Here is a 25,835-nt window from a genome sequence, read left to right as displayed (position 1 = left end):
CTAGACCAAATGAAGAAGCAGAGATCTGTAGTCTATAGATGCCTACGTGTTCCTAAAACACACACAATCCTATAAAACGAGCTGCAAAATGGCCCCGTTTTTGCCCCCTTCATCACCATTTCAGCACCTCAGACAGCTCCAACCCCCCCTGCAGCGTTTTAACCCAGTTTGGTCCATTCTTCCATCCCGGGTTACACGGCTCGAGAGGGTAATAATAAAGCCTCTGACATGATGCACGCAACGTGTTTTGACGTGTCCGCGGTTCTCACCTCACAAAAGCGCGAGAGCAAGTCGGGATTCCGTCAGCTGGCCGACATGGAAAAGCGGGGATTAGGATGATGCATTTGAAGGCGTAAGAATCTTTCTGCAGGTCGACGGAGACAGACAGCGATGTTGCTGAAGGACGGCGGGCGCGCGCACCACATACGCCGCGAGCACGCGCAATCCGCACGCGCAGTCCGCCCAGCCAGCACCGAGCCCGCGCGAGCGCACAGAGAGAGAGAGAGAGAGAGAGAGAGAGAGAGAGAGACCACGTTTCATGAAAAGTGTAAATCGGGGACATTTAAAGTGATAAATGTGTGATACACTGCTGTAACCTGATGCAGACAGACAGGAAAGAGCAACAGTCAGGTTTTACCCAGCATGCAACCGTAGAAAATGTCTGTTTATTAATTGTTTTATCTCTCTATCAATCCCTGGCTCTCTTTCTCTGTCTGTCTGTTTGTCTCTCTCTCTCTCTCTCTCTCTCTCTCTCTGTCTGTGTGTGTGTTTTGCTTGATTATTGTATGCAACCTTCTTAAAAACTCTATTTATATGTAAATTGTTTGTAATATACACATTATTATTATTATTATTATTATTATTATTATTATTATTATTATTATTATTATTATTATTATTATATTAGTACCAGTGATAATAGTATGTCTATAGCATATTTATAGACTTATACCTTTATTTGGCTAGTTTCAGTTAATCTGTGATTATTAGTAGGCATTAAAACAATAAAACTATAGGATTATTATTGTTATTGCTGTTATTATTATCATCTTATGTAAGCGCTTTATCCTGGTCAGGGTCAGACTTAACACCAATCTGCTGCAGGTCACCACACACACACACATTTAGACTCTCACTCAGATGTATGTGCACTTTATTATAACAAAACACAGGAAGAAGAGAACCTGTAGAAAACCTACAGAACACAAGAAGAACATGTGAAACTAAATAGTAACCTGGGCCTAGGATCGAATCTGGGAAATAAAGCCATGTGCATTACACACAGTGTGATGTTGTTCTTGTTGTTGATGATTCTGCTGGTGTAGCAGTATTAGTAATATTTCTTTTGTACAACAACCTTTAAGACAGCATTAATTGAAATATTATGAAGTGTATACAGATTATTTCATACAAATCTTGCGTTTGGATGTGGCAGCCACATTAGTTCTCTTCACCTCATGGACTTATAGATTCCTAAAGGATTAAATACACTAGTCCATGCTTTGAGATCATGCCCTCTGTTCAGTGTGGATAGGTATTGATTAGCTTCACTGTGTTTAACTGCTGTGAACACTGTATAAGTTACTCAGATGCCTCTGGTCAGGTCTCAGGACCTTACTGGTGAAGCAGCACCCTCATCTGCTCACTACTGGAAGTGGACTTTCACTACAACTGCACTGGTTAAACTCAACCAAACGTAGACCTGGAGAATCCTTAGCCCTGAATATTTTAGCATTTTCACCACTTGGACACACCTGAGTCCATGAAGCGACAGCTTGTAAAGCCCATTTTGAGTTTTCGAGCAGGGAAAACACTACATTGTGCATGAAGGTGTACATCAGGACTAGGGTTGGGATCCTGTGGTTTACATTATTTGCATTGGCTTTCCATTTACCTACCATTCCGCACCTGGACATGACATTGACAATGAAAGGAGACCAATAATACTATAAGTAATAGACAGATACACCGATCAGGCATAATATTATTATTCAATCTATCAGGCATAATATTATGACCTCCTGGCTAATATTGTGTTCGTCCCCCTTTTGCTGATAAAACAGTCCTGACCCGTCCTGCACTGTGTATTCTGACCCCTTTCTATCAGAACCAGCATTAACTTCTTCAGCAATTTGAGCAACAGTAGCTCGTCTGTTGGATCGGATCACACGGTCCAGCCTTCTCTACCCACATGCATCAATGAGGCTTGACCGCCCATGACCCTGTCGCCGGTTCACCACTGTTCCTTCCTTGCGCCACTTTTGACAGATACTGACCACTGCAGACCGGGAACACCCCACAAGAGCTGCAGTTTTGGAGATGCTCTGATCCAGTGGTCTAGCCATCACAATTTGTCCCGTCATCAAACTCGCTCAAATCCTTACGCTTGTCCATTTTTCCTGCTTCTAACATCAACTTTGAGGACAAAATGTTGACTTGCTGCCTAATATATCCCACCCACTAACAGGTGCCATGATGAGGAGATCATCAGTGTTATTCACTTCACCTCTCACTGGTCATAATGTTATGCCTCATCGGTGTATACAATAATATCAATATTAGACAATACATTATAAAGAAAACAAAATGTCCAGGAACAGGGATCAATATTTGTGTGAAATATTGCAGTAGATAGCAATAAACTCTATACTCAATAAAGGTATATCAATAAAACCTACGTTACAGTGTACTATACTGTATTCTGTAAACACTACACTACTACTTTTTTTTTTTTTTTTTTACTGTTTTTATGTTATTTAGCTATAACGTGGGTGGTGCCGTCTAAAAGCATTTTTTATATTCTAATCTTTGTTCATAATCTAACAAAAATCATGATATTATTAAGGTTAAAACAATCCCGTTAGAACAAACAACACTACAAAGAGGAGCCTCAAGAAACAAGCCAGGCATGTAAGCGTCATTACGATCTATCCAATCAGCGTTCTCAAGGGGCGGGTTTTAAACCAAATCCTGGATTATGATTGGACAAAATATCTATCGGTTAGTCCTAACGTTTTTTTTTTCTTTAAACGACAACATGGACAGAATGGTGTTTTTAGGACTTATGGAAATAAAACATGGAATGCTGGCGTTTAATTAATAAATAAGTGTTGTCACGTTGCTCTGGAGAAAGTGGCAAACAATCGGGTATTGCTAGCCGGATAAGCCGCAAACGAAAGTTTGAGACGAATCCCAAACAGATTGATTTTTAAACGAACTGCACTAGGTAGTGAGTACAATCCAATTCTTCCTACTTATATGTAGGGCGCCTATATAGGGACTGTGATGTGATTCGGAACACAGTCATAGTTAAACTTCCCTTATCCCACCTTAAACGTTGTTTCTCGCTTCGGGAAAGGGAGTCTGCGGTTCAACTGGCAGGAGACAGAAGGATAAAATGGTTTCGTGGATTATATCCAGAGTTGTTGTGTGAGTAAAAAACTGTTTTTTTTATCCTGTTTTCACATATTTGTCTAATGTATGGAAGTATTTTTGTGACGATAGCAGTTGGCTAACTAGTAGTTAGAACAGTGAGCTCGCGCGACCACTTATTGACATAAACATGCTGTTGTTATTATATAAATACAACGTACAGTGTTTATACACTTTATAGAGTTGCATAACTATTTTAGATAAGCATATTTCTTTTGTTCGTTTTGTTTTCCCAACTGACATCACCTAAATATCTATCTATCTATCTATCTATCTATCTATCTATCTATCTATCTATCTATCTATATATATATATATATATATATATATATATATATATATATATATATATATATATATCTGTCTATGAATTTATAAAGTTGTAATAAGCTGTTTGTCTTCGTACAAAATCATTGACAGTTTTGCCACGGGCTTTTCTCTTGTTTTCCTGCTCCAGTATCTTAAAGAACAAAGCTGTCAGGTTTTAAACCTATTGTCAGTGACAAAAAAGAGTATATTTATGTGTAATTTAAGGTTTAGGGTAAATCCTGAAATATTTTTAATCCTGCACGAGGAAGAAGGTGACACTCGTCTACCTGCATCACCGCCTTGTTTCCATACACACAGAGGTCTAAAAACATGTCCGAGACACATCAAGGACACGATGTGTGTAAAAACTAGCTTTGGAGGTATTTCTGTTTTAATATTAAAGTCCACCACTTCCAGGAAAACGTTTTATTATTATTTGATGATTCATTCTGTACTAGTCTTGTGATCGTCCAATTAAATGCTCTCAAGAATGAATATGTCCCGCCCCCCAGAGGTCTTGTTCTTCGAAAGCAGCTCTTTAGCAGCAAACTGTGTTTTTGGCTTGGTTAAGGGACAAAAAAGTTTATTCATCTGAAGACAGAGGAGTTTGTGTGAGTTAAGTAGCTCATGATTAAGTCATTTCTTCTCTTTAACTTCAATTGACATGACATAGTTAAGTTGGATATTGAAGCTTAAAGTTTAAATCCATTGTCTTGACTACTTTTGAGTTGAAACCCAGATTATCTTTACGTTTACATTCCTGGCATTTGGCAGACGCCCTTATCCAGAGTGTCTTACAATTTATATCACTTTTACAACTGAGCACCTGATGGTTAGGGGCCTTGCTCAGGGGCCCAGCAGTGGCAGCTTGGTGGACCTGGGATGTGAACTCACGACCTTCCGATCAGTAGTCCTTAACTACTAAGCTACCGGAAATTGAGTTCAGTAGTTGATAAGGCAGCAGGTAAACTTTCATTTCTGGAAATGTCATACAAGGAACAAAGCACAAGCGGGAAGAGAACATAAATTTTCATTGGATGCAAAAAAAAAAAAAGGCAACAAAATCATTAAATCTATCGACTATCGATGTTATTATACCTAAACATCTTTCCATTGTGTCCATAATTCATCATTTCCTGTAAATTTGATTCCTGCTACAACTGGGATTTCCATGTTGAAAGTATTTTTCCTACAATTCAGTAGTAGAGAACATTATTAACTGTTCAACCATTAGACCATTATTTTATTTCTTTTCTGATGTTTCTAATGTTTCTGGGGCAGTGGTGGTCCAAGTGGATAAGGCTCTGGGTTTTAATTGGGGTTCAAGCCCCAGCACCATCAACAGCAAGGCCCTTCACCCTTCCTGCTCCAGGGGTGCTGTATCATAGCTGCCCCTGTGCTCTGACCCCAACTTCCTCAGCTGGGATACGCAAAGAGAAGGTGTCCACTGTGCTGTAATGTATGTGTGGTGATAAAGACTTCTCAGTTCTTCTAATCTTTGGTAAATAATATTGTTTCATCAAATAGCGTAATGTTTAATACTAAAAGGATTTTTATGGCTCTTTGAATTTCCTCGGCTCAAACACGTCCTCCGTTAATCTACCAGCACACGTCACCTCAGACTGCACCCCAGCGCCACGGTAAACATCCAGAAAACCTACAGCACACCAATCCACATTAACCTAACTCATTAAGATCATTAAAATCATTCCTGGATTCCGAACTCGAGGTGAAAATGAAGAGCAACACAACGTGCGTTAATCGTTGTTATTGTTCTCAGTAGTTAAAGCGGTAGCAATAATGAAGGTTTGGTCAATGATTAATTACAGACGGTATTCCAGGGTGAACAGTCGGACATTCGGATCCGTATCGACTCTGTCTCAGTGTGTGCTCAAGCTTACCCCCGGCCAGACGGTTTGCATGTCTGGTCATGTGACCTTCCAGAGAGAACACCAGCCCAGTATGCAAATTGAAGACCCACAGGGACGTTGGAGATAAATCGTCGTTTATCAGTGACATCACAGCTTTAAAGTCATGATAAAAGCATGTTCACAGAATGCTGCACATTCTGAAGACTAAGAAATAAGATATTATTTGATATATTGTTGATGGATACGACATTCCTGCCTCATTAGTGACACAGTATTAGATTAAGCTAGAAATGAGATTTTTTCTACTGTAGACTTTTTCTTGTGCGCTCACTTTGGTGAAACATTCTTGATAGAAATGCGTCAAATTACTTTTCAAGCCCTATTCAGATTGGATTAGTTTATCACGTCTTCTCAGTAGTAAAACTCTCGCATCTCAAGTCAAGTCAAAGTCAAAGAAGCTTTACTGTCACTTCAGCCATATATAGCTGATGCAGTTCACAGTGAAGTGAAACAACGTTCCTCCTAGACCAAAATGAACATCTGGGCAGATGGAGGAGCAGTGAGAATCTAGCAGGTTATATTTTTTTATTTTCCACCCAGATGTTTGTGTCATATTTGTTCACAACACAATCCAAGCAGTCCAATCAAAACTGCTAGCAATTCAAGAATACAGTAAAATACATTTATTATAAAGCATACGAGAAGCATCCGCTTTTATTTTTTTATTTTTGTGACTTTAAAATCATGTGGTGAGTGACAGCGGTGATAGTTATTTTTTTTTCCCCAAACACAAGGCCACATCTGCAAGGAAATGACATGTGTATCCTGGACTGAAGTGATCAGATGAGAGCTGAGATTGGCAAAAAATCTAAAAACAGATCATTCAGCCTGTAATCATCTCAGAAGAGGACGGAGAAAAACAAAGATACAGCCAATGGCTGATCCAGACGGAAAAAAATGTAAAACAGGAAACATGGCATGGAAGTGGAATCATTACGTAAAACATAGTTTAAACACAGAACAGGTGAAAAGGAGCTTTGAATAACAACACATTTCAATTTTCATCACTAGAAAGTTTGCTCATGACGATGTGAGAATCAGGTTAGTGCAGTGGAACCTCGGCATATGAATTTAATTTGTTCTTGAGGCGAGTTCTTAAGGCGGAAATTTGTATTTGCGAGATAATGTAAATGAAGATAATCGCCCAAGAATATGAGCCAATACGAAGCGTATGTAAACTGTATGGCTGCTTACATAGAACTGACCCAAGCCAAGCATTCCATGTCAAGGCTCCTCACAGGAAGTCGTGCCACCAAGCTTGGGCTAAAAATAGAAGAGACCGCCCACGCCACCAGTCTGTCAACAAAAAAATCACCTAGCTTTTGAGCTCATGCTGAAGGCAACGTTGGTGTCATGGGCTGACTCTTTCCAAACAGCTTTCAGTGACTGAAAATAAATTAGCAAAATATGTAAACTCGCTACAGTTGGCTTTCCACTGATGCTAACAAGTTTTGAACGGCTCCCGGATGTACGCGCAACTTAGCCGGCATTTGGTTTGGTGCGTTCATATGCCGAAAATTACGATGCCAATGCAAAATTCTTCAGGCGAAAATTCGTAGGTTCCACTGTATTAGTTATTGGTTAAAAGTTTTTCTTATTCAGAGTCAGTGCTCTGTAGCTCCGCCCCTCTTCCTCATTTACATAAGCAAAGCTGTGACTGTTGAGTGTATGATGTGTCCAACTTTCCACGCTTGTCTTGTTCAGTTGAACAAGTGCATCGTCCAGGTTCTTGAAGTGTTGAAGAGCATGCATTTCTTCTTCTTCTTCTTCTTCTTGGTTGAATTTTCACACTATTTATCCTAGACAGTGCAGTAGTGTGTTAGTGTAAGTATGCGATTTGGGACACAACTTCAGATTTGCACCCTGAAAAATAGGCAAAACTTCACAACGAGCCAAGTGTATAAACAATGAGTAAATAAAGCAGGAGTAGAGATGTTATTGCTCAGAAACGTTTGAACTGTGTGAGATATTGAACGAGAATAATAATGATCAAGAACATCTCAAGTCTTCTGCAATCAGAGATCCATTTAAACTCCATCTTTAAATTCGGTACAGATTTATTTAACACGATCCGTCTGTTCATATATCCAGCTCGTTATTTAAACATACTGTATGCAATAATATCCAGGATATTTTTTAGAGCTTTCCATTCACTGACACGGCAGAGTTATTACTGTAATCGTTATAACTTATAAGTTGTTGTTAGCTGATGATATTTAAAGACCTACTTGTTTTGCAGTTTGAGGTTTTGAAGTATGAAGGTCTTAAAGTATGAGCAGTTAAACAGGCTAATAAGAGCTTTAATAGCTCCGTCATAAAGATAACAGTTTTGATAATGACACTGGAACGTTTTCTGATGAGGAAGATCCCATTCACTGAACACTGTTTACATCGTTTGAATGATTTAAAGTTGATTTTAACGGCAGCTGAAGTGAAAATAACCTGCAAATCCTCTTCGTTCATAAGCCCCGCCCCCTCACCTCCTCTCCGTGTTCCTCCTCCTTTCATTTATCACCATGGAAACCTGGATGATCATTCATAGTACGACATTGTAGCTGAGGAATGAGGAAGGGTAACTACCAGGCTACTGTGTTAATGAGTTATGTGACTAAATGTTTAGTTAGAATAAAGACCATCGATTGTAAACATCAGCTTGTTAACTGTGATGTGTTCATTTTTTGTGAGCTAGTTAGTTACTTAGTTTGCACATTTAAATGCTAGCTGTGGATTTAAGGAAACAAAAATAAATAAATAAATAAAATACTGCATCCAATACTGCTACTCCTGAATGCTTTAGTGCTGTATTCGCAGTAGACGTTTTCTTGCAAGACGTTTTCTTGCTTCTTGCAAACTTCCTTGCCGCTGACCTCACTCCATGAAGCACTGCCCGATATCAATCTGCGTTTCTTGACTGATCCACGTTGGCAGGTTGACGCAGTGTAATCAACGTCGGTGTTTGCTTCACTTAGTTAATCATGCACAAAAGCAGCACTGCTTATCTGAGGGAATCTGTGATACCACAGCCACGTCATACGTTAAAGCCGTGTCTGCCTGATATAGATGAGATATAGACAAGACTTAACGGTAAAGTTCACGGCCTGCATGATTCAGAATCCAAAATATCTCGCATGTGTTGGAAGGCGTGAACGCTGGGATTCATCCAAACGTGTAAAAGTCCATCTGGTGTGACTGAGACAGTCACGATGATCACAGCGTCCATTGTCACGTTTAGAGGTTAGTTACAGGCAGTGAGACTTGCTGTAATAATAATACCTTCTTCGGGATATTTTTCTTTTTCAGTCCAGTTTCTGGCCCGTTGAGTCCTGAATACACAGTGAGAGAGCAGTAGAGAAGCTCATTTGGGACAATTTGGAATGATGGGCACAAAAGAGGAATACCATCAAGAGTCTAAGAAGCTGTAACGTATCAGATATAAAGGCTCAAGCTGTGCATCAAATGATGCAGTACATGCACTCTAGTGTCTAGTGTGTGAATGCTAGAAGGGTAGTATCGTCTGAAATGGAAATTTTTTTTTATAGGAAGTGTAATTCATTTCCTAGTTTTTAGGTCAAACATATAACGTGGCGCCGCTAGCTTTAGTGTTTAGGATATGCTGAGTTTTTAAAATGTTGCAAAAATAAAAACATTATTAAGTGCGGATGCTAATTTAATAGCACAATTAAGTGTGGGTTAATTTAATAGCACAATTAAGTGGGCTAATTTAATAGCGCAATGAAGGTTGAGGTAATTTAATATAAAATACATTTGCAAGACATTTTGTCCATTGGAGTGTCGGCGGCCATCTTGACTTTTTGTTCATAAGAAATGCAGATTTTCAACCACAGAGGAGGATTAGACTTGGCAAATAACATAAATAATGAGTAAATGAGGTGGGATTTAAGATAAGACACCGGCGATGGCGTCCTCTGGTGGTGTGACGTGCAACGGTCAGATGAGACTGTGACGCTGATTAGAACGTCAGCGACTATGTATGAAAAGTGTGAAATGTTTTAAGGAGAAACGTTAGATGAGACGAAGAGGACAATCACGCTGCCAATCATATTGCAAATTTAGTTATTAGCTAGTAAACTATTAGCTACCAGCAATTAGGGCTTTCTGTCATGAATGATCCTTTTATACGCTAACGTCCGTAACACAATCATATGGTCTGGAATACGCAGCTCAGGGGTGAACAAATCATTAGCCATGAGTTTTGATTGTCCAGAAACTCAACCAGTGGGTAGCTAGCATAAAATAATGGTAGCTAGCATAAAATAATGACTCATGGTAAGCTAGTTCGCTAAAGAATATCAATGAACTAAGGGAAATCACTAATAATTTCTCTTTTTTTAAGCTGTTTTATGTAGAATGTTGTGTTGCGTCCTCGATAATAAGTCAGTAAGTGGGTGGAGAATTTTGCAGCTATGTACTTAATCTGTTCTTTCATTATTTTCTCTCGGCAGTGGTGTTTGTCCCTGATTTTGGAAAGGTCTTCTGACATCCATGCAATGTTAATTATTCAGCTAAAACAAAAAGAACAGAGAGCCAGTTCGCTTTAGTGATATTTCATAGACGTTTTTGGTTCTTGTTGCTGGTTGTTGAATGCACTTGTGCACCAGGTAACTAGGAGTAAACACACAAGCTTGATTCAGATCTGTATATCGGCTCCATGCGACTGAACTGAGTAACATGAACACACACATATATTTATAAAATCCAACATGATTTGATGTGTATTTCCAAATCCCTGAATAAAATCAGACCCGAGCTCAAAACTGTGCTGAGAATCGAACCCACAATGCTGGTGTTGTGTAACAGACACATTACCACTTACATCATACTTATGTAGTTCCAGGTATACAGTATATCCCAACATCCTTCTGAGATTTCACATGGTTTACGTTAATCCTACGTGAATCGATCACGCTCTCTCTACATCGTTCCATCTCAAATTCAAATTCTATTCGTCTCATACACCGTACAACATGTAGTCAAATGCTTTTCTACGAATGTTCTTGATATAAAAATAGAGCCAATTCTCACTAAAGGCAAAAGACTAAAAAAAAGTTACAATAAAAATACTCTAAGATCCAATAAAATCGATAGAAAAATAGAATATCTAGGGCATAAAGGGAAAAATATAATGGAAAAATGCAATAAAAAAAACAAATATATGAAAAATAGAATAAGATAAATAAAATACAATATATATATTAGGGCTGGGCAATGATTAAAATTTTTAATCGCGATTAATCGCATGATTGTCATGAGTTAACGTGCATTTATGCACTCTCTCTCTCTCTCTCTCTCTCTCTCTCTCTCTCTGTGTTCCGTGCCTTTCTCCGTGTTTGTTTGTTCGTCCGTGCTATTTCTTTATTTCTTTTCCTCTTCCTTTCAGCCCCGCGGCAGTCTTACACTTATCCCAAATGCTCTCATTGGTTCTGAAGCATCATAACGTTTATCCCAAGCCAATACGGCTCAACATCCCACCCCTCCCGTCACCCATGGTTTGTCTGTCTGTGTATTCAGAGCCGCTGAGCAACAGACTTTTCAAATAATTTACAAAATAATAAAAACTGCATTAACATGCGATAAAATAATTGTCGGCATTAATTAATTAATGAGTTAACGCGATAATAACGCTAATAATAATAATAATAATAATAATAATATATGTATATATATATATATATATATATATATATATAAAATAGAGCATCTAGGGCATATAGGGAAAATAGAGTAGAAAATTACACTAAAAAATAAATATCTAAAAAATTGAAATGGTAGGAATCTGAATAAATGAATAAATGTCTCTGTAGTGTTAGCATGTGATGTTCTGACACGTGTTAGCATGTGATGTGATGTTCTGACATGTGTTAGCATGTGATGTGATGGTCGTGTGGCTCATCTTACACAGGAACAGTGTTTATTTGTTGTTTAGTACATGTAACAGAGATAGCTAAGGGTGGGGAGGCTGTTAGGCAATAGGAGGAATTGTTCCAGCAGCTACACTCGCACACACACACACACACACACACACACACACAGTATCAGGCAGTGCTGTCATTCCCATAGTTACATGAAAATATACTGGCATGGATGCAGCCTCACTAAAGGCTGCACTTTTCCCACAAACACACAGTCACAGCGATCACATTGCCTTCCACTTTCTCAGTTTTACACAATAAAATAATTTAAAATGAGATAAAGATAAAAGGGCTTTTGCTAATAATTACAAAGTCAGGGATTTTACTATACATTTTATTATATTTATTTTATTATTTTCCTCTCCACTCGCTCTTTAGGGATAAATTTCATTTTAAACCTCTTTTTAATTTTTATTCTAATTTTTAATGTTTCTATGAAGCTGCTTTGAGATAATATTTATTGTTAACAGCAGTATATAAATAAAATTGAATTGAACTGTAAAATAAATAAATAATTAAATACAATTAAATAAATAAAATTAAATTGAATTGTGAAATAAATAAATAAAATTAAATAAATAATTAATTAATTAAACTTACAAAGCGAGATGAGACAATTTCATCATTTGAGTTAGTGTTATTATTTATTTTATTTATTTATTTTACTAGGAATAAACTTCATCACAGTTATCTGGCTTCTTTCCTACAAAACTTGGTCGAACCTGTGGTCACTAGTCACTAGTTTAGAAAGAGTTCAGGATTTGTTTGTATGAGACATCAATCAACTTTTTTACAACAATAATAATTATAATAATAATAGAAGGAAGAGGAAGACGATGATGATTGGACTGATTTATGTCTGAATGTTTGTGTTCATGTTCCAGGCTTCTCTTTGGCACACTGTATCCAGCATATTACTCCTACAAAGCAATCAGGACCAAGTGTGTAAAAGAATACGTAAGGCTGAATTTCTTTCTTTCTTTTTTACTTTGAATAGTCATTGAGATATTTGGATCATTGGGATATTTATGAAATAATACGGTGAAATTGAAGGAAGATTTTCTCAATTATTTCTCTTACATTTACATTTCTGTCAGATATCATACAAGTTATTCACACTGTTACTGTGTTATTAAATGGCACTTGGGTTGGGTTATTTGTGCCGAATCAGCATCTGTGCATCCTGTAACAGAGGAAAAGCAGCAGAGCAGCTGATTCCTGCCAAGACCTTCTGTCATTTTCCTGTCCTCTGTGTGTGTGTGTGTGTGTTTCTGTAGGTGCGGTGGATGATGTACTGGATCGTGTTTGCTCTCTATACTGTAGCAGAGACGATCGCGGACCTCTCCATAGCATGGTGAGACATCTCTCTTTTATTTTTGTCTCATATTATTATTATTTTTAATATTAGTTTTAATAAACTAATTATTTTTTTAATTGTTTTTGTTAGGATTTGTTAAGATATTATTTATATATTCATTTAGAAATATTTATATTATAATATATCTATATTTAATGTTTATTATAATTTTATAAAAGCTAAATCTTTTTATTTTTAAAAATATTTTAATTGTGTTTGTTAAGATGTTAATATATATATATTTATTTAGAAATATTTATATTATAATATATTTATATTTAATATTTATTATTATTTTATAAAAGTTAATTAAAAAATATTTTCATTGTTTTTGTTAGGATTTGTTAATACATACACATATTTATGATATATTTATTATAAAATTATAAAAGTTAAAATGCTTCATGTTCAGCATTACATTTGTAGCTCATGATCTCAGGGTCACCTTCTCCAGCAATTTCAGTAAATGCCTTTATTATGAACCTGCAGGTTTCCGCTGTATTACGAGTTGAAAATGTTCGTGGTGATGTGGTTGGTGTCGCCGTACACCAGAGGAGCCGGTCTGATCTTCAGGAAGTTCCTGCACCCGATGCTGTCCTCGAGAGAGAGGGTACGCTCGTTAATTAACCCCCCGGCGCTTATTTGTATGGGAAACAGTCCCCCAAAATGCCAAGGACGCTGATAATGAATGGACGCTGTCCACTCCATACTGAACACTTACTTTAACTTCTATAGGTCATTGCTTTAGAAAGTGAAGACATAGTGAAGGTTTATTTGTTCCAGATGTTTAAAAATAAAAAAAGGAAACTGTTTTCTTGGTGTGTGTGTGTGTGTGTGTTTCAGGAGATAGATGATTACATCGTTCAGGCCAAAGAGAAGAGTTATGAGACCATGGTGAATTTCGGAAGGCAAAGCCTCAGCGTCGCTGCGTCAGTCGCTGTCACTGCTGCTGTCAAGGTAGCATGCAAAAACACACACACATGGACACACTTTCTCTCTTTCTCTCTCTCTCTCTCTCACACACACACACACACATACACACTTACACTCGCACAGAGACCTCAAACATGAATAAACACAGTTTTTTTTGCTGTCATGGTAACAGATACAGATACACAACACTCAGACACACAAAGAGTTCATTCACAGTTTCTGAGTTTACTGATCCACTCGAATTAAGACAGTCAGTACTGTCCCTAACTCCTGCTACTGCCAGTGGTCACTCCCAACACTTCACTCCTAAACAGTCGCCTCCTGCTGAGCCACACCAATAGAGCTGTAACTCTTGTGTATTGGAGAGAGAGAGAGAGAGAGAGAGAGAGAGTGTAAGACTGTCTCTCAGACATTCCAGAACATTAAATATAAAGACTGTATAAACTGTTGAAATACATAAAGTGTTGTTCATTAATAAATTAATTGGCAAATCTCTGTGCTATAATATGATTAGATTAGATTAGATTAGATTAGATTAGATTAGATTAGATTAGATTAGATTAGATTAGATTAGATTAGATTAGATTAGATTCAACTTTATTGACATTGTCAAAGTACATGTACAAAGCCAATGACATGCATCTAACCATAGTGGTATATTTACAATAAATTTCGAATAGACACGTGGCTATGGGGGTGATATATACAGGGGGAGTGGAAGAGTTATCTACAGGGGTGCTGCTATTATCTATCTATCTATCTATCTATCTATCTATCTATCTATCTATCTATCTATCTATCTATCTATCTATCTATCTATCTATCTATCTATCTATCTATCAAAAGTTTGAAGTTTGGACACACCTTTCAATTCAATGGTTTTTGTTTAGGGATTTATTTTCTACATTCTAGAACAATACTGGAGATTTCAAAACTATGAAATAACACACATGGACTTCAGTAATCCATATGTAACGACAACAAAAAACAGTCAGTTGTTATTTTAAGACACGAAGGTCAGGTGTTCTGGAATAGTTCTTACAAGAACAGTATTGTCAAGTGCATTTGCAAAACCCATCAAGCACCATGATGACACTGGCTCACATGAAGACCATCCCAGGAAAGCAAGACCAAAACTGACCTCTGCTGCAGAGGAGGAGTTCATTTAGAGTTACCAGCCTCAGAAATCACCAATTAACAGCACCTCAGATTAGAGGCGTTATGAAGGCTTTACAGAGCATCAGTAGCAGACATATCTCAATATCAACTGTTCAAAGGACATTATTGTGTATATCGTCCGCCTTCAGCATTGTTTTACAATGTAGAAAGAAATAAACATCAGGAAAGACCATGGAATTAGAAAGTGTGTTTGAAAATGACATTTTTTTTAAAGAAATTGGGGATAGAAAAAGCTTTTTATTTTACCCTTATTTTATTTCACCCAGGCTTTGCTGCTTAAAATAATTGCATGCAGTGGAAACTTATTCCTGTAGATAGTGGGCATTTCTGCTGTCTTTCGCTTCTGAATCTTTCACTCTCACTCCTCTCTCTCTCTCTCTCTCTCTCTCTCTGTACACTAGACTAACTTCATAATGGCTTTTGTACCTGGCTAAAGGTGGTGGAGCTACAGGTAACACTGATTTGTTCATTTTCCGCTCACTTGCTGCTTCAAACCCTGTTAAATAATTACTGGCACCTTGGACTATTTAAAATAACAAGACATTACTTATATTAATAATTAATAATATCTTTGTGGTTTGCCCTGAAACTTTAACTGATGTCTTTAATCCTAAGATTTGACAGAGGAGGGAGTAATACCATCCCTCTCTCCTCTCTCCTCTCTCGTGGACTCCCATCCGTAGATATCGCAGAGATTCGGACTTGCAATCTCCCAAAGATGATGAAATGCTTAGGAATTATTCTGTCACGATTTGAGAAGACACAGAGGCCATCATTTGCTTAGTAACTGATTTGTTTAGCTGAGAATAATGTGTGTTGACCTTCTGGGGTGCCAATAATTCTGGAGCTGACCATATACAGTATGCACTAATAGAACTAACTGATAAGGGCTGAATTATACAAAAACACTGCAGTATTTTTATCACATTAGAAATTCTGTCAATAAAAACAAACTGTAAACTATCCCAGGGGTTTGTGACATTTATAAGGTTTAAGATTTGTTAGATGAAGCCACTGATTTGAAATGCAGGTCAGATCCATATGTGTCTAGAGTTCTGTGGAGTGCAGTAATGTCATTTTTAAGTCTTTACATTGGCAGAAACGTGAAAGTTTACTGATTTACAACAGATGATCCCAATGGAAATCCAGCATGGACACTTCAGACAAAGCAGATTTTGTGTCTGGGTTGAAAGTTTTATATTTGTAGTTGACCAGCTTAGAAATAGCCAAAAAACTTGCTGAAATTCTCTTGAGGTTTCATACACGATCCAATACATTAAAAATCAACAATAAACAATAAAGATCATCCTTTAGTCTGCATTCATTCCCTTAACTTATTATGCTAACTATTACATTTTAGCCTCATCAGTTAGGTCTCCAGACAACCAGCCATCATGGGACTGGGCATCATCCTGGAGAATTAGCCTTCCCTTTGTGTACTTAAACTTCTTCTTTCTAACTGGAACTCTTCACCGAGATTAAGGAAGTTAGTGTTTTACTTCCTCAAAACAAATTTAAATACAGAATAATTTGACAGTGCTTAGATAGAGTTTCTCTGTTGACATGGCAGATCTGCACCACATAAATGGCATAATACACGCCATCAGGAACCAGTTCCTTTGTAGCATCTGTCTAATTAAACCTAATCCATCAATGTAGAAATCAAGACTTCTGTTGAATATAAATATACACATTCTCTCCCTAGAGCAGCGTCACGGTCTCCAGAAAAAGATTTCCCTCATTATCTACTGCAGAAGGAATACATTAGAGTGACTGCTCAGTGACAGGGTGTTGAAGGACATGTTAAAAAATACTAAATCTGGGAGATGCAGAACTCAAACAACATTGATTTTTATTTATTTATTTTATTTACTTACAGGGACAGGGTGCCATCAGTGAACGTCTACGGAGCTTTAGTATTCCTGATCTCACCCAGGTTCCATCCGGCCAATCAGCATTTGGGAAACCTTTGAAGCTGGGTACAGATCTCAGCACCCAGGGCTCTGGTAAGCAACTGATATACAAATAATTATTTCTCTTTTGTCATAAGGCTTGATTGGCTGGCCTCTGTAGCCTGGTAGGCATGCGGTCCCAGTTCAGGTTTTTTTTGGGTATTTTACTGGGCTGTTGAGCTCCTGGCTGGCTCGCCACTAAAATAAGTATTTTTATATATTTGCAAAATGTTTCTCATGGACAAAATATCATATCTGGTTAGTTGTCCTACAGAAATAATTTCCGAGAGACACAATTTCCACCTAATTAACCTAAGGATGTATTGAATAATACAGTATGTAATCAAGGCACAACCCAAACACTGATACTCACTGATATTTTCTTAGTCTGCGAGAACTTTTAACAAATCTAAACTGCTACAGATTATTATTATTACACTTAAATGATTAGTGTGGATACTACAGCAGGACTCTATTATATCATCCTGTTTGTTGGATCTATTTGGGAACCAGGTTTTTGACTAATTTAACACACACTGTTTCTCATATTCACACTGCTAGCAGCATAGTTCTTCCTTCTCCAACTTGCACACAGTAATATCTGGAATATAAATAGAGCAGCACATCAGCATCACCTCGGCACCGGCATTGCCTTTCTCAGAAAAGTCAGAATATTCTATGAATACCATCATCCACTGTAAACCTACAGACTGTCATTCTTGTTTACTTGGCACATCCTGCAAAAACTTCTATTCCTTACTCACAGCGTTTTTTAATACAACTTTTCCCAGAGGAGGAAGGCTCGGAATATGTGAATATTTTTATTCCTGGATTTCCTAAGAAGGTCACAGATGATGCTATGGCCATGTTATGGGTTAAAGGCTCTTGATTAAAATGCCTTGAAATGTCTCTCTAAAGCTTTAAAGACACAATAACCTCAAATATTAACTGTGGCGCTGTTGCACTCAGCCATCTCCAGCTCTGTAGATGTCAGGATTTAGAAAAGCTACTAATTTTAATACCAACCAACCAGGTTTACCTCCTACACTTTTTAGAAGCTTGTTTACTCTACTGATTGCTTCAGACATGTCCTACGCACCTCGAAACAACATTCCAGAAATATTCCTCACCCACTCAGAGATTGGTCATGAGGATAAACTTCGCCTTGAACTTTCTCATTAATGGAGCGTGTTTAAGAGGAGAATCCGTCTCGGTTGCTAAGGTCAAATTTAGCTTGTGATCGGCAGCCAAAGGCCGGCTTTAGACCATATAAGAACTCACCAACAGCTTTTGGATACAGCTGATGATAAATTTCTGCCATTGACAATGCTCTTCTGAAATATAAAAATGTGTTGGTAAAAAATCTAATTAGGGAATAATTCATTGTAATAACTATGGTATTAATTAATTAATCAATCATTCATTTTTTCCTGTTCCAATAATTATGGTGTTCTGGCTGTTAAATCTGCCAAATTAATCATAATCTGTACGGTTATATTATTTCATCTCTCTGATACTATTAAGCTCTTTAAATAAATGTAAATGCTCTGATTCCGCAAAAATCCCACTCTTCTGTTCATGCCCATGTAGAATACGAACAGGCAGGACACGGGGAGGAAGTAGATGGAACGTTTTCAGAAGACGACTCCTCTGCGAAGGGTCTGCGCAGAACTCAGAGTGTGAAGATGAGTCGTGCCAAAGCTATACGCAAAGAGGTGTGTATGCACAAGTAACGTTACTGACAATTATCTTTCATTCAACTAATAACAAATGTGCTGTATAATGCGAATGTATTTATTTTATACTATTCTGTGCATGTGTGTGTGTGTGTGTGTGTGTGTGTGTGTGTGTGTGTGTGTACAGTCTCGTTACAGCTCCCTGAAAATGAAAACCAGGAGGAGGCCAGTGATCGCTGCCAACACATTTGAACAGCCATGACCAACAGGAAACACACCAGAAAACAGCTTGGATCATCCAACTAGGCAAAACCACAAAACCTTTACACGCACAAGCCGAGTCTTTTTCACAGCACACTCCTGAGGACCTTTTGTCTGAACAGGCCTGGTCATTATGTGTCACTCAATAAACTTTCCCTGAAAATTAATGCACCAGCAACGTACGAGCGATTAGTCATTCACATCAGCACCACCCACTAAACAACCACAAAACCGCCCAGGTATGAACAAGCCGAGTCGTCCCTCAGCACACGCCTGATGAGCTGTGGTATGAACAGAGCTGTTTATCCTGCAACACACACCATGGGAAACCTCTATATGAAAAAGTCCTGTGAGTGTTTAATATAGGATGGAGGTTTATTACAAAAAAGGGGCAGATTGCGCAATAACACACCACATTCCACAGAAGCATCTGTATCTACAAGTCTGGTCTTTCGCCACTGATGACTCTGATCATCAAACAGTACACTAATGGGAAGCATCTACTGTATTTGCTGATTTTGGTCATTTTGTAACACCTTACAGGGAGCCTCCATATCAACAAGTCTATCAATCTGGAACACACAGAAGGAACTTAGGAACATATGATCCTGCAGTACAACACATCACAAGAACATCCGTGCCGACCGACCTGGTCATTCTGTAATTCATGTCCGACAAACCTAACACTCTGAACTGTGTCTGTGTAACAGAGAGGCTCATTTTACCTAAAGAGCCTTTATGAACAGTCCTGATCATAACAAAATACTAATAAGCATTTACTGGGATAAACCCTGTCATTACATAATACAAATCTTTGGAGTCATTGTATGAGCAAGCTTTGTCATTCCATAACACACCTGAGGATCCTCTACATGAAAGGGCTTTGTCATTCCGTATCACACCTGAGGATCATCTACATCAGGGGTGTCCAATCTTATCCGCAAAGGGCCGGTGTGGGTGCGGGTTTTCATTCCAACTGAGCAGAGGTCAGGTGTAGCTTCTGCATGGCTGGAATGAAAACCTGCACCCACACCGGCCCTTTCTGGATAAGATTGGACACCCCTGCTCTACATGAAAGAGCTTCGTCATTCCATAACACACCTGAGAATTCTCTATATTGGGGGCTTTGTCATTCTGTAACGCACCTGAGGATCGTCTACATGCAGGGATGTCGTCATTCTGTAACACACCTGAAGATCCATTACATAAAGGGGCTTTGTCATTCTGTAACACACCTGAAATTCCTTTATATGAAAGGGCTTCATCATTCCGTAACACACCTGAGATTCCTTTATATGAAGGGGCTTCATCATGCCGTAACACCCTTGACGATCCAATACATGAAGGGGCTTTGTCATTCCGTAACGCACCGGAGGATCCTCTATATGAAAGGGCTTCGTCATTCAATATCACACCTGAGGATCTTCTAAATTAAGGGGCTTTGTCATTCCGTAACCTACCCTAAAAGACTCTGTATGAATGGGTTTCATCATTCCATATAACACTGGAGGATCCTCTACGTTAAAGGGCTGTCATTCTGTAAACACACACCTGACGACCTTCTATATGAACAACCATTGTCATTCTGTAACACGCCGCTGAGGATGATGACATCGTTCATCATTTCATAACAAACCCAAGAAGTTTATAATTGACCAGGCTTCGTCATTCTGTAATCCACATCCGAGGAGTTTATACATGAAAGATTTCGTCATTTCAAAACAAACCCAAGGACCTTCCATATGAATGGGCTTCGTCATTCTGTAACCCACATCTGCTGAGCTCATATATGAATGGGATGCGTCATTGTAAACATAGAGGTCAGTTCATCCTCTATATGAATTTGCTTCGTCATCACATAACAAACACAACCGAGGATCCTCTATAAGAATGGGCTTCGTCAATATGTAAACACACTCAAGGAGTCTTGATAAAGACTTCCGTTGTCCTGATCAATACACGGATGGGAAGCATCACTGGACAAACCTTTACATCATAACACAAATCCTTAGAGTCATTCTGTAACACACCTGAGGATCCTCTATATGAACAGACTCCGTCATTACATCAACACACCTGTCCAGTTAGCTCCTTAAAACAGTATAAAACCTATCGCAAGTGTTTATCATTAATCTCTTAACCTCTCCCTCCCAGTACAGGTCTAAATGCTGAACTGGTATATGATGACATCTTTGTGTGACGTTGACTGACATTTCTTTAATTTATGCAGCGTAATGTCTTTGTTTCCCATCTCAAGCACTTTCTTACCTATGTGGCCTAGCAACATTATAGCAATATCAGATCGGATCAGACACTGGCACACACACATCTTATTTATTTACTGATATTTAGACCAAGAACCAAAATACTAATAACATTTATTTTCACTATGCATTGAGAAAATCCATGAATTACTAATCTTCATTCATGTGTCACGGATACTGGTCTTTTTTATTTCATCAGTCAGCTAGTAGTCATGAGATCGAACCAAAAAGTGGCCTTTAATTCCTTATTGCAGCTTTTAAGCAGTTTCAGGTCCACTGCTTTAACATTCCTAATATTCAGCACTTCTCCAACACCTACTTGACCTACTTGTTGCTCTCAGACATGCGTGAGTGGACGCAGTAACGCTCCACAGATTGTTTACTATTTATTCTTTGTGCATATCTTTCTTGTCTTGTAGTAGTGCTTAGTTTAGGGCATGTGCAGATAATTTAATTCATGCAATTATCAACCCAATAATTTTAAGGTTTTCATTTGAAATTTATGTAATTCTTCAACTTTCAGAGATCTGCCTAGGTGTCCCATAACTCTACTCACTGGATGAAAATGTCCTATGGAAACTATATCAGAGCCATGTGGAATAAAATAAACTGTCAGTAATGTCTACAAACCAATGCCATACATGTGAAACTGTTTTATTGTGAATTTCATCATTCCGGCTCGATTCCCAGAGGCGTAACTCAACACTCAAGTACTACACAACAAATTTGATCACACATTTCATTGAAATCTAATTTTATTAGGAAAATGAAGCAAGTGCTCCACTGTGTGGGATCCGTTTATCCGTCACTCGTCTGTTAATGCCTGAGTGTAATTGGTGTAATTGGTGTAATTTTGTCAGCAGATTGTGACAAGACTTCAACTAGATTTCATCTCTGTGTGAGTAGACCAATCGTAAATTTTACAACCAAAGCAAATGTTGTATCTGTATTTGATGTGAAAGTAGATTTGGATAAAAAAAAGAAAAAAATGACACTCAGTAATTTTAGAGTTCTGTGGCTTTGATTCACGCATGTGTTTTTAGAACCAACCATTTAGTAGAACATCGCAAACTGTTATAAATTGATCACGTCTATCGATCATCAGACTCGTCGATGTGAACTGAATGTACAGAACAGATTCACGTTAAGCTCCGGTTTAGAATCGAAATGATTTGGGTTGCATTTATGCATTGAGTCGTGATTGTCTAGTCTAGTCCTGAACTGCACCGCATATTGAAATCCTGTGTAACTTGTGGATTAGACTGTCCTGATTGTTCAGAAAGATGACCTAATTGTTTAGTTTCAAATTCATGAACAGACTAAAACTATTCTTATGCTTTTTTTTCCAGAAAAAAATTATTTGTAAAGACCCAAAAACAATTGTATGTTAAAATGTGTTGCATTATATTGTTAGTTTTTGCCACTACAGTGTTTTTTCTCCCTAATATGTGTGTATATGTGCCCTTCTGCCCTATATTCCACTAGATCCTATATATATATATGTATAGAGAGAGAGAGAGAGAGAGAGATGCTTTGTAAAATGCCACCTTTATTCATTGCGAGTTAAAGCAGAGTTGCTAATAAGACAAAACACTAACCTGATCCACTATGTGCTCTCTGACGAGTGAGACAGCTGATGTGAAGGCCAGCGTCCACCGTCCACCATCCGGCACGTCCACTCTGAGCGAGCCTGAATGTCTCTGCATTGATTGTTAAATAAAGTTTACACACTTTTGTTTTAGACCTGTCGTATTTTTGGGTCAATATTAAAGTGTATGAGTATCTATACTTCAGAATATCCCTTTATAGAAAATAGCAATGACATCAGAGCTGGAAAGGAACAATTTAGTTTTGCACTGGATTTAGTTCCAACCAAAATATTTTCCATACACATGGCAGGGTCTGGGAAAATCCTCTGGGGTCTGAAAAATGTAAAGAAATCAAATTTTTTTTTTTTTATCACATTTTTCATTTTTCTGGCTGTAATCTATTTTGATGTCAACTTTAAGAAAGAAAACAATGCAGAAATCTTTTTTCTTTCCTTTTTGTTTTTAAATCAGATTTTTAAAGATCCTTGCTAGCTCACCGTAATTTCCTTACGATTCTTCGATCAGGATTTTCGATTAGTTACAAAGACAAAACAATCTTCATCAGTTCTGTTGGCTGCTTTCAAAATGTCTGCAATACTTCTGATGATCATCATCGTCATCATCATCATCAAAACAAAGTAGAGCACTTCCACAAGCTGTATAGTGAAAAGAGAAAAAGAGAGAGAGAGAGAGAGAGAGAGACAGAAAGAGAAAGTCCGCAAGCTAACCCACAATAAAATGAGCCAAAAACAAATGTCACAAAAAAATGTTTCCTGACATACTGACATAGATAGAAAGGAGCTCTGGATACTTTGCAGCTTCTTGTTAACATGACAAACTGTTTCTCAGGTTTGGTTACACTTATTTAAATGATACGATTTAGCGGAATAATTTAAGAAAACATAAGACACAAGAATGAAGCTCACACCTCGAATACAACGTGTCTGTGTAATAGATGCGTTACTCGACTGCTGGACTTGAAATGCTCTGAATTCACCGCTAGATGGAGCCTTTGGGTTTGTTTAGGTTTTTTGTCTCAAAAAATGTGTTCCTGAAAAGATCAACGTGAGATATGAGCTATGTCTAGATCAGAGCTTCCCAAAGTTCAGAGGGGTAAGGCCCCCCAAATACATAGCAAAAGCTCCACGACCCTCCTCCCAACCTCTTTGTTTAAAAAATACAGTATATTGATTAATAGTATAAAGATATATTTATACATATATTTGTATATTAGATATATTTAATAAAGCAGATTGTCTCTTTGCACAAAATGATCAACATTTATTAACCAGTTTGTAAGAATTTCATGTGAATTATGAGAACTACCATAAAATGTAATGTTTTTATATGCTGGTGAAAATAAGATGATGTAAACATTCTTTACAAATATATTTAAATCCTTAACAATACATACTGTCTGCATACTATTTACAATTATATTGAATCAAAGTGTGTAACAGAAGCTTTTTATATTCTATTCTAAAATATTTTAATTATTTTAATATTTTGATTTAGCCTAGCTACAGCCCCCCTGCAATACCGCTACGGCCCACAGTTTGGGAAGCAGTGGTCTAGATAGATAGATAGATAGAGAGAGAGAGAGAGAGAGAGAGAAAGAGAGATGGGGAAGACAGAGAGAGAGAGAGAGAGAGAGAAAGAGAGAGAGAGAGAGAGATGGGGAAGACAGAGAGAGAGAGAGACAGAGAGAGAAAGAAAGACGGAGAGAGAGAGAGAGAGAGAGATGGGGAAGACAGAGAGAGAGAGAGAGAGAGAGAGAGAAAGAGAGAGAGAGAGAGAGATGGGGAAGACAGAGAGAGAGAGAGACAGAGAGAGAAAGAAAGACGGAGAGAGAGAGAGAGAGAGAGAGAGAGAGATGGGGAAGACAGAGAGAGAGAGAGAGAGAGAGAGAGAAAGAGAGAGAGAGAGAGAGATGGGGAAGACAGAGAGAGAGAGAGAGAGAGAGAGAGAGAGAGAGAGAGAGAGATGGGGAAGACAGAGAGAGAGAGAGAGAGAGAGAGAGAGAGAGAGAGAGAAAGAAAGACGGAGAGAGAGAGAGAGAGAGAGAGAGAGATGCCACTGCACACATTAGTGTTCTGCTCTTCAGATGAATCAGACCCAAAGAGACACAGAAACAGTGTGAGTTTGTTCATTAATCACATCACATTTATACAAATGCTCCTGAAATTCGCTTCACTGATCATTAAAAAAGCTCGGAGTTTTGTTTATTTTTTCACAGAATTTACCAACAGACAGCGAGGTGTGTAACAAAAGTTCTCTCAAATCTAAAAACCCTCTAGTACGTCATATGAGTAACGTGAACACGTGAAAAACGCGGATGTGACACGTATCCTGAACGACATACTGTATAGTCACACGGACAAAAAAGTGAGAAAATAAAGCAATAAAATAATTAGTGCGAAAATACACACAGATGGACTACGTTAAAAAAAGAAGAAGAAGAGAAAGAAGAAGAAAAGAAAATATTAAAGTCGCTTTTTATTATCAAATTTTAAAGAACTGGAAATTCTAGAAACGCCACACGATAATCTGAATTTTCCTGTTTATGTTTTTCATAACTGATTAATAAACAGTGTATTTAGCCTTTTGAACCCTACTGTAGATACACCGCCCTGTTTACGGTCTTGTGCGTTTGCCACGTGTTTGACCTTTGCTTAGGGTTACCGCAATTAAATTTTCACACCTCCGGGCCATAAAAAAAAGGCAAGGTTTACCCTCGTGCACAAGCTCGCACACGCTGGAGGGCCGCCGGAGTTCTGAACGATGAGTAACGAGGACACATGACTCACGCTACAACACTGATAATTTACTCGTCTTTGTTGTTTTGATGCGTTCCATTATGAGCGCTAATGTGCGGCTTTACCGAGTGACGCACGTTGCGGCTGGAAATGTACAAAGGTTCAAGTAAAAAAAGGGGGGAGGGGTATAATTGCGAAGGTTATTGAAAAGAGAATGTATTAATGAATCGTGTCAGTGCCTTGGGCTTATAGGAATAAACAGCAGG

General features: G+C 38.0%; 2 protein-coding genes across 3 annotated transcripts in view; one reads left to right on the top strand and one right to left on the bottom strand.

Moving 5' to 3' along the window:
- The window catches only part of rgs7a (regulator of G protein signaling 7a), a 61,878-nt gene extending 61,422 nt beyond the window's left edge, over positions 1-456 (bottom strand). The window contains exon 1 of one of the 2 annotated variants that reach the window (XM_058398545.1): positions 270-456. The gene's annotated coding sequence lies outside the window, so the exon portion shown is untranslated. The remainder of the gene's footprint in view (positions 1-269) is intronic. The other variant, XM_058398546.1, reaches the window with a different exon arrangement.
- Positions 457-3,148: 2,692 nt separating this feature from the next.
- On the top strand, positions 3,149-22,965 carry reep3a (receptor accessory protein 3a). The gene is made up of 8 exons (XM_058399390.1): positions 3,149-3,429; positions 12,487-12,559; positions 12,880-12,956; positions 13,449-13,569; positions 13,803-13,916; positions 16,951-17,077; positions 18,614-18,738; positions 18,887-22,965. The coding sequence occupies exons 1-8, from the start codon at positions 3,398-3,400 to the stop codon at positions 18,959-18,961; spliced, it is 744 nt and encodes a 247-aa protein (XP_058255373.1). The 5' UTR covers positions 3,149-3,397; the 3' UTR covers positions 18,962-22,965.
- Positions 22,966-25,835: the final 2,870 nt, after the last annotated feature.

This window comes from Hemibagrus wyckioides, linkage group LG09 (genome assembly GCF_019097595.1).
Source record: "Hemibagrus wyckioides isolate EC202008001 linkage group LG09, SWU_Hwy_1.0, whole genome shotgun sequence".
Classification (NCBI taxonomy): Eukaryota; Metazoa; Chordata; class Actinopteri; order Siluriformes; family Bagridae; genus Hemibagrus; species Hemibagrus wyckioides.
Note: the sequence above shows the minus strand (reverse complement) of the source record. Positions and strands in the feature narration are given on the sequence as shown.